General features: G+C 39.1%; 1 protein-coding gene across 1 annotated transcript; it reads left to right on the forward strand.

The window, feature by feature from the left end:
* Positions 1–215: 215 nt before the first annotated feature.
* LOC126803432 (uncharacterized) lies at positions 216–3,882 on the forward strand. Its single transcript, XM_050531241.1, has 3 exons — positions 216–2,482; positions 2,703–3,232; positions 3,449–3,882. Exons 1-3 carry the CDS (start codon positions 216–218, stop codon positions 3,880–3,882), a joined length of 3,231 nt encoding a protein of 1,076 aa, XP_050387198.1.
* The last annotated feature ends 5,989 nt before the right edge of the window (positions 3,883–9,871 follow it).

Consider the following 9,871-nt stretch of genomic DNA (forward strand, 5'->3'; position numbering starts at 1 on the left):
ATCAGCCTTCTCAATCTTAAACCCTCTGAAGATCGGCATGGTCTTCAAAATTTTGTATGTGACCTCCATACGAGTATGATTATGCCTAAGAGCCGGCAACACAAGGCACCTAGGATGAAACGCAGGGCTGTCCCTCTCTGGCAAATATTGAAACGCAAGCCTCCATTCTCAATGAAGAAGAGAGTGTAGGTGGAGGACGGAGACTGCAGCCTAGAATGATTGCTCGCAGTCAGCAGCCCCTCCGAAATATTAATGGGCAAGATGGATATGATCCTAAAGAGAAAGCTTTGAGGTCTATTAAAGTTGAAGCTCCAAACTTTGATGGCCAATTGAATGCAAAGGTATGTTTGGATTGGATTTCAGACATGGACCATTATTTTGATTGGTATGAATTGTCAGAAGCTCGAAAGGTGCGCTTTGCAAAGATGAAGTTGGTGGGCAAAGCGAGGGAATGGTGGACTGGTTTGGAAAGGCGACTTGCAAAGGCAGGTGAAGAACCTGTTACAGAATGGGATGAGATGAAAGAAAGGCTGAAGGAGAAGTATGTTCTGTTGGCTTACCAACAACGTTTGTTGGACCAGTGGCAATCTCTTCGTCAAGGAGGCATGTCAGCTGTGGAGTATATCGATAAGTTCGAAGAATTTATGGTGAGATGTAACATAACTGAAGATCCATCTGTAACCCTTGCTCGTTTCAGAACCGGCCTTCGTCCAGAACTTCAAAGGGAGTTGATTCCTCATGAGGTATATTCGTTGGAGCGAGCCTATCAGATTGTGCTGGAATTGGAGCGTTATTTAAAAAGTCCTACAACCCCTGTGCAAAGGCTGTTTGACCAACGGAATCTAGAATTTCGTCCTAGTGCTTCCGACACTAAATCATCTCCATATTCTAGTGGTTCTAATGCTGCCAATTCTCTGGTGAAAACTGAGAGGGGAAAGGGAGTACAATCTAGCAATCGGGGAGAAGGACTCGCACGGTGCTATAAGTGTCAAGGTTATGGCCATTATGCTGGTCAATGCCCAACTAAAGAGCAATTACGAAGTCTATTTGCTGCTAGCACAGAAGGAGAGGCTGATGTTCAAGTAGACCTAGAGGAAGAAGTTTATGACCCTGAAATCCCAGCTGATGATGATTTAGAGGAAGATGTTCAACCGAAAACGGCTGTGGTGAGATGCACCTTGACTCAACCTAAGGAAGCTGAAGATTGGCGGAGAACGACCATTTTTCACACTTATGTTAAAAGGGGAGACAAAAGTTATAAGGTCATCATTGATAATGGGAGCTGCATCAATGTGGTTTCTCCTCAGACCGTTTCTAAATTGGGTTTGACCCCTGCTAATCATCCTCAACCCTACCGTGTAGCATGGATTGATAAGTCTTACATTCCGGTAAAGCAGCGATGTCAGGTACCCATTCAATTTTCATCCTACAAGGATACTGTTTGGTGCGATGTGGTGCCAATGGATGTGGGACATATTCTTTTAGGCAGACCATGGTTGTATGACCTCGATGTTACTACGGCGGGCCGTGCCAATACATGCCCTTTTATTCATGAAAGAAAACATATCAAACTGAATCCAGTTCAGCCCAGACTTATGTCTCAACCGATACCAAGCAGGGAGCAATCAAAATCCATTAACATCATCAGTGCCAGAGATTTCGTGAAGGAGACAACAAGAGATTATGTAATTTTTGTATTGTTTGCAAAGGAATCTCACCCTGAGGATCTTCCGAATGAACTTCCTCCTCTCCGAGATATTCAACATGCAATTGATCTGGTTCCAGAAGCAACATTACCTAATTTACCACATTATCGGATGAACCCAACCGAGCATGCAGAATTGAAGAGACAAATTGATGAACTTCTCGCAAAAGGATTCATTCGAGAGAGCCTTAGTCCATGTGCTGTTCCTGCCCTCCTCACACCAAAGAAGGATGGTTCTTGGAGGATGTATGTCGATACTAGAGCCATAAACAAAATTACAATCAAGTATCGATTTCCAATATCGAGACTTGATGATATGCTGGACATGATGGCAAGAGCAACGATCTTTTCTAAGATTGATTTGAGGAGTGGTTATCACCAGATCCGCATCAGACCTGGAGATGAATGGAAAACTGCTTTCAAGACAAAGGATGGCTTGTATGAATGGCTAGTCATGCCATTTGGGTTAACCAACGCTCCCAGCACATTCATGAGAGTTATGACACAAGTTTTAAGGCCATTCATGGGTAAGTTCTTAGTTGTTTATTTTGATGACATTCTAATATATAGCACATCCCAGGAAGAGCACCTTACTCACTTGAGGCAAGTCTGCATAGCTCTTCGAAAAGAGAAGCTGTTTGCAAACCTTAAAAAGTGTTCATTCATGTCCAATGAGGTTGTCTTTTTGGGATTTGTTGTGTCGTCAAAATGTGTTAAAGCTGATTCGGAGAAAGTCAGAGCTATTGCTGAATGGGCTGAACCAAAAAATATTCATGAGTGCGTAGTTTTCATGGATTGGCTACGTTTTATCGGCGATTCATTGCTGAGTTCAGTTCTATCATGGCCCCGATCACTAGTTGTTTGAAGAAAGGGGAGTTTTGGTGGACAAGTGCAGCAGCAAAGGCATTTCAGGAGATCAAAACAAGAACGATCAATTCCCCTGTTATGCGTCTTCCTGATTTTACAAAAGTTTTTGAGGTAACATGTGATGCTTCAGGTGTGAGAATTGGAGACATTACTTGTTGCCACAAGAAATTGTTTTGTTCTCTGATCATGAGGCCTTGTGTTACCTCAATTCTCAGAAGAAGTTAAATCCACGACATGCAAAGTGGGCTGAATTTATCCAAGACTACACTTTTGTGTTGAAGCATAAGTCTGGAGTGGAGAATAAAGTGGCTGATGCTCTTAGTCGCAGAAATCTACTTTTACACTCTATGAGTGTGGAGGTGGCTGGATTTGATAATTTGAATGAAGAGTATTTGAGTTGTCCAGATTTTGGAGGCATATATTCAGCTCTCTTGGAAAAGCAGTCCAAAAGTGCTGAGTTTGTTCTACAAGATGGGTTCCTATTCAAAGGAACCAAACTTTGTATTCCCTGCACGTCAGTGAGGGATTTTCTGATCTTAGAGCTACATGCTGGTGGAATTGTTGGGCATTTTAGTAGAGACAAAACCATTGCTCTTGTGGAGGATCGTTTCTATTGGCCTAGTCTCAAACGTGATGTTGCTAAAGTTGTTGAAAGATGCCGTACTTGTCAACTGGCAAAACACAAGAGGCGAAACACCGGGTTATACACCCCTTTGCCGATTCCACATACTCATTGGCAAGATATTAGCATGGATTTTATGCTAGGATTACCTAAGACAACACATTAGCATGATTCAATATTTGTGATTGTGGATCGGTTTTCAAAAACGGCTCACTTTATTCCATGTTCTAAGACATTTGATGCCTCTGAAGTAGCCAAGCTTTTCATGGAAGAAGTTGTTCGGTTGCATGGGTTGCCTAAAAGTATAGTGTCTGATCGTGATGTTCGGTTCATGAGTTATTTTTGGAAGACCTTGTGGCACATGATGGGTACCAAACTCCAGTTTTCATCTGCTTACCATCCGCAAGCTGATGGGCAAACTGAAGTAGTGAATAGAAGCTTGGGAAACTTGCTGAGGTGTTTGGTTGGTGAGCATATCAGATCCTGGAGTTTAGTCTTACCAGTTGTTGAGTTTGCTTATAATAATTCAGTCAACCGGACTATAGGTATGAGTCCTTTTGAAGCTGCCTATGGTCACAATCCTACAGCGCCGATAGATCTCATTCCTATGGCCATGTCACAGAGACCATCACAGTCGGCCACTGAGTTTGCAACACATATCCATGAGTTGCATGCTGAGATTAATTGACGGATTAATGCAAGTAATGATCAGTATAAGAAGGCTGCTGATCTACATCAGGTGTTCAAGGAGTTTTCAGTGGGAGATTTTGTCATGGCCCAAGTTAGACCTGAGCGCTTCTCTAAAGGGAAGTCAAAGAGGAAGTTGCATGCCCGCAGCATGGGACCATTCAAAATATTGCAGAGGACTGGAAACAATGCATGTGTTAGACCTTCCACCCGAGATGGGAATCAGTTCAACTTTTAATGTGGAGGACTTGCTTCCATATAAAGAGCCTGCAATACCTCTACTACCATTCTCTTCTGAGTTTACAACTGTCACCCCATTTCTACCACGTTCTAAAACCTCCAAGAGAGAAGTGGTAGAAGACATAGTTGATGAACAAGTGGTGTCCACAAGACACGGTGGCTACCAGAAGTATCTAATTAAATGGAAGGACAGACTCGATTCTGACAACACTTGGGTAACTAAGGAGGAGCTGCAGCACATTGATCCAGATATCCTTGAAAGATATTACAGCTTTATCTCACCGGAGGCGAGCCCTCTTCAGCAGGGGAGAACTGATGAGGACATCACACCCAAGCCTTTTAAGTTTTATGAACGGAAGAGATGGAAGAAGAGAGCAGCTAATAATTATATCTCTTTATGGTTTGATTGATTGCTCAGGTTATTAATTTCCAGCTTAAGAAGGGTCTGATCTAGAAGTCTCCAGGCTTATATTTCAAGAGTCTTCTTGTGTCTTTTAACTGTTACTTTATTAGGCCTTTTATGTTTCAGTTTCTGAAATTTAAGAGTCCTAATGAGTACTTAAGGCTAGCTGGTGTCAGTTATAAACATTAGTATAAATAATGTAAGTGCCCATAGGCTGGGATATGCTATGTTGAATAAGATTATCAGATTTTCTGAATTTTCCTGTGATAGGATTAAAGTGAGAAACCTGAGAGAGATTCCCAAATTATAGTGTTTTGGGTGTGAAGCCTAGACTAGGGTGTGAAACCTGGGAGTGAATCCTAAAATCAGTGTATGCTTAACTTACAGTTCTTAGAGCTTGTGATCTAGGTTCCTAAGCAGCTACTGTGCTGCGTCACTGAGATTAAAATTTGTGTCCACACCTCCTAAGTGGACAGTAATCAATGGAGAAGTGAATTATATCTCTCCTTACCATTATGTCAGAATAATCCAAGGGTCTTCAAAGCCGGCTTTTGTCAAAAAAAGACAATGGCAAGCCTAATCGGAGCATTCCCTGGATGAAGGCAATGACTATTACTAGCATAAGGAAGATGATTCCAAGAGATTATAATGCAAGTCTCTTAGTAAGCGGAGAAAAGATTATGGTTACTTGTTATGACCATCATTTCCCTCAGAATTGTGATTGCTGTAAGTCATTAGCAAGAAAAGAAATCGACTGCACTCTGGCCTCAACTACGTGGCTAGACAAAATAGTGCATGAGGAAAAAGTTCCTATATATGATTCGGATCTCGAATCAGTTCCTGAAGATTTTGGATCAGATGATTCATTTGATTTTAATAATGAAGCTCATCTCAACATAATAAATCAGATGGAGGGGTGAGAAGCTGTCGACGAAAGAAGACACCCAACCTTGTTTTAAATGCTGCCGACGTATGAGGACAAACAACTTTGCTTTGATAAAAGTAAAGATAAGATTATTTGTCGTCCACTTATTTCTGAAGACGTTTTAATTGAAGTATGAAGTCCGGAGCTTCTAAAAGGGAATGAGAACTTCCTTGAGAGTGTATCGAAAAAACAAGAGAGCAAATTGCCCTCTGAATCTCCCTCAAGAAGTGAGAAGTATGTAAAAACATTAGAAATTTGTGAGAGTGTGAGTGTAAGTGTAAGTGTGATTACAATATAATCTTTGGGTGTGGTGTACTATTTGTAAGGTGTGCTACAATTACAAGTATTTGTATGTTTTTGTAATTTAATTCAAAATTATGAGTGGTTAAACTGTTTTAGCTGTTTACCCTAGAGTGAGGCTCTAGGTTTAATGATTGTAATATTGCTTGCTTAAATAAATTATAGGATTGTGCCATATATTCCGTCACAAAAATATTCATTTTCTATCTCGCATATTTCTTTTGTTATTTTAGAAAAGTTTAGATTTAGACATTCTAAGACAACAGTTATTCCGCCAGTTTTAGTAGCCATTTAGACCAGGGAGTCGTTAGGCGAATTTTTGGCATGTTGAAAGCCAGTACCTAGAGGTTGAATCTAAAAGAGAGAGAAAAAAAGGGTCTGTAACGGAATTAGTCAAAGAGTTAACGGTAGAGATCTTGTTGATAGCAACATAAGGCTCTGGGGATCACATTGATCACTTTATAATTTTGGGAATTAAACTGACTTGTGCACCAGAGTTGATGGACTATTGAGAAACTCAACTCTGTATATATAGCTTTCAAATGCCATTTGTGTTTGTCATTTTCTTTGTTGTCTTTCTCGCTTCTTTTGACCGTTGCTAATGGTATATCTGCATTAATTTTTCCATATGTACTTTCTTTTCTTCCACATAGATTTAATTTCGAAATCTATGCTACTCTTTACTAATGAAATTCCTTGAATGTTTATGCAGACCATCAATAGACTCAAGGAAAGGGTTATATTTATTGTTAGTAAATGGTAGATGGTGGAATGAGCTGATTTCAAATGCATGCAAGTCTTTATGCACCTTTCTTTGTGGCATTAGAATAGGCTATATTCAATGCTTTGTGTATTTCATGTTCTTTGTTTATGCATGTGTGCAGCAGCCATGTTATTGGAAATTAGAGTTGTAAATGAACTCAAAAATAGGAATGCTCGTAATTCAATTTAACTTGAGCTTTCATATGTCATTTCTATCAATGGTATTAGGAGTTTATTTGTTCAGGTTGCAAATTACAAAAGCATGATGGATTGAAGAAGGATTGCAAGATACTAAGGCCATGAAAGCTAAGATGCTAAAGACTTGATTAAGAAATCAATCCAACCATCAATGAAGGCTTGACAAGAGACATGAATTTAGAACAATAGGTGTATTAACCTTTTTGTTCCGAAGTAGATAGACATGTACGTTCACTATAATGATGTTGGAATGTTCCTTTTTAATAAGAGATATATATTATGATTTGATTACTCGTTTGGTAAGAAGTTTATAAGGAAAATCAAATCATTTGCATTAATAATACAAATGACAATATCACTCAACAAAATCTCAAATGTGAATATCAATACGTTCTTGTCAGTCATCCAATGGTACAAGCAGGTAACCCCCGGTTGTGAGGGAAATTAAAGTATCAGACAACTAATGAAACAAAACTATGCTGTCTAAAAGGGCAATTCACACAACAAGCACGAGATAACCCCTTGTTTGAATGATGCCAATAAAGGTTATGATCCATTCGTGACCACTTCAGTGATTGACAACCGAAGTATAGAATATGGTGGATCGACACCGGGCGATGTGATTTGTATATTTATTAAGGTACCCTGTAAAAAATTTGTCAATTTTGCACATCGTTGACCGTAAAATTACCGAGTCAACATAAAAACGCACATTTTTACTAAATCAAAACCCTTTGACCGGAACAGTCCGAAATTCCTTTTTTTAATTCGACAGCACACCCTCACCGGTAATATTACGTGGTTGAGAATACTTAGGCCCCATTTGGCCATCGTCCCTCGGTGATAGGTCTACACAAAGGACATACTAATAGCATTTTCCAGTGACCGGACAAACTAACAGACAAACAAGCCTGAAATTTGATAATTTTTTTACCATATGCGTAATTATATGTAATGATCACATCGTGTGGCGTCGATTGACACGAGACATTCTTCCATAGAGTGGCTTCCCAATGTTACAAGTGTAACTCAAATATAGTTTAAGAGTTATGCTATATTAGTGGCCACTTCGGTGATTGACAACCTAAGTGAAGAATATGGTCGATCGGTATGGCCGATGTGATATGTCTATTTATTAAGGTACTATGTTAAAATTTCATCAATTTTGGACATTATTTCACCGTAAAATTTGCGAGTCAACTCAAAAACACACGTTTTTACTCAGCGGAAACCCTTTAACCGGAGTCGTTTGTTTTTTTTTAAATTCAACTACACACTCTCATCTGGTAATATTACGTGGTTGAGAACCTGTAAGCCCCATTCAGCCACTAACCCTCGGTGATAGGTCTACCCATAGGACATATTAATAGCGTTTTCCGTTGACTGGATAAACTGATGGTCAAACAAGTCCGAAATTCGATAATTCTTTTACTATAGGCGTAATTATATGTAACGATCACATCGTGTGGTGTCCATTGAGAATATGACGTTCCTCCAAAGAGTGGCTTCTCAATGTTACAAGTGTAGCTCAAATGTAGTTAAGAAGTTATGTTATATTAGTGGTTACTTTGGTGATCGACAACCTAAGTGAATAATATGGTCGATCGACACCGGTCGATGTGATTTGTATATTTATTAAGGTAACTTGTAAAACTTTCATCAATTTTAGACATCGTTTGACCGGAAAATTTGCGAGTCAACACAAAAACGCTAGTTTTTATTCAATGGAAACCATTTGACTAGAGCCGTCTGAAATTTCTTTTTTTAATTCGACTGGACACCCTCACTCGGTAATATTACATGGTTGAGAAAATGTATGCCTCATTTAGCCACCGTTCCTTGGTGATAGGTCTACCCATATGGCATATTAATAGCGTTTTCCGTTGACCGAACAAACCAATAGTCAAACATGCCTGAAATTTGAGAAACTTATTAACATATGCGTAATTATATGTAACGATCACATCGTGTGGTGTCGATTGAGCATGAGATATATCCTCCATAGAGTGACTTCATAATGTTACAAGTGTAACTCAAATGTAGTTTAAAAGATATACTATATTAGTGGCCACTTCGGTGATCAACAATCTAAGAGAAGAATATGGTCTTTCGGTACCGGCCGATGTGATCTTTATATTTATTAAGGTACCCTGTAAAAATTTGGTCAATTTCGGACATCGTGTGACCATAAAATTTGTGAGTCAAAACAAAAATGCGTGTTTTTACTCAATGGAAACCCTTTGACCGGAACTGTCTGAAATTTCTTTTTTTAATTTGACCGCACATTCTCACTCGGTAATATTATGTGGTTGAGAAGTTGTAAGCCTCATTCAGCCACCGGCCCTCGGTGATAGGTCTACCCATATGACATATTAATAGCATTTTCCGTTGACCGGACAAACCGACAGTAAAACGAGATCTAAATTGGATGAAATTTTTATAAGGTCCCTAAATATAAGTAGCGATCACATCAGCTGGTGTCAATTACTCCTGAGAAGTTTCTTTCATATAGACAATTCATAATACGACAATTTTATTTTAAACCTAATATAAAGGTTATGATACATTCATGGACACTTTTGTAAATAACCCGAATTTTGTTATTAATTTCTTGTAATTCTCAGAGTTTAATGGAATGAATAATGTGGTTATAATCGTGTTCTACGTCTTTAAATAGCATATGTTCAAAGTAGAATTGGGTTCGTGAACCAAAAGGTGTGATTCGATTAAATTCGATTGACTCAAGAGTTGACTCTTGATCCGTCACTCATTTCTGAAAAATTTATTCACTAAAGTAGTAAAGCTCATCAATACAAGTTCATAGACACATGGCACATAATTTTCAGAAGTCGTATGAGAGAGTTGTTATAATTGGAAGTTAGTGTTGATTTGGGAAAATGGTAAAAAGGGAAAAGAAGGGAAATTGGAAACTAACCTATATATTTTCCATTTCCCTCCTTATCCAGCCGAAACTCTTTCTTTTCTTCAGTTTCTTCTATCTTCAACACTGATCCCATTTCCACATCCTCACTCCAGAAAATTCTTCCTCACGTTCAATCTCACTAACTAGCCAGTGATTCAGTCCTCACTGGTCACCCTAGAGCTGTGCCGACACTCACTTTCATCCGACCCAATAATCACACCATGCAAACTGGTGGGCAG

This window comes from Argentina anserina, chromosome 7, assembly GCF_933775445.1.
Source record: "Argentina anserina chromosome 7, drPotAnse1.1, whole genome shotgun sequence".
Lineage (NCBI taxonomy): Eukaryota > Viridiplantae > Streptophyta > Magnoliopsida > Rosales > Rosaceae > Argentina > Argentina anserina.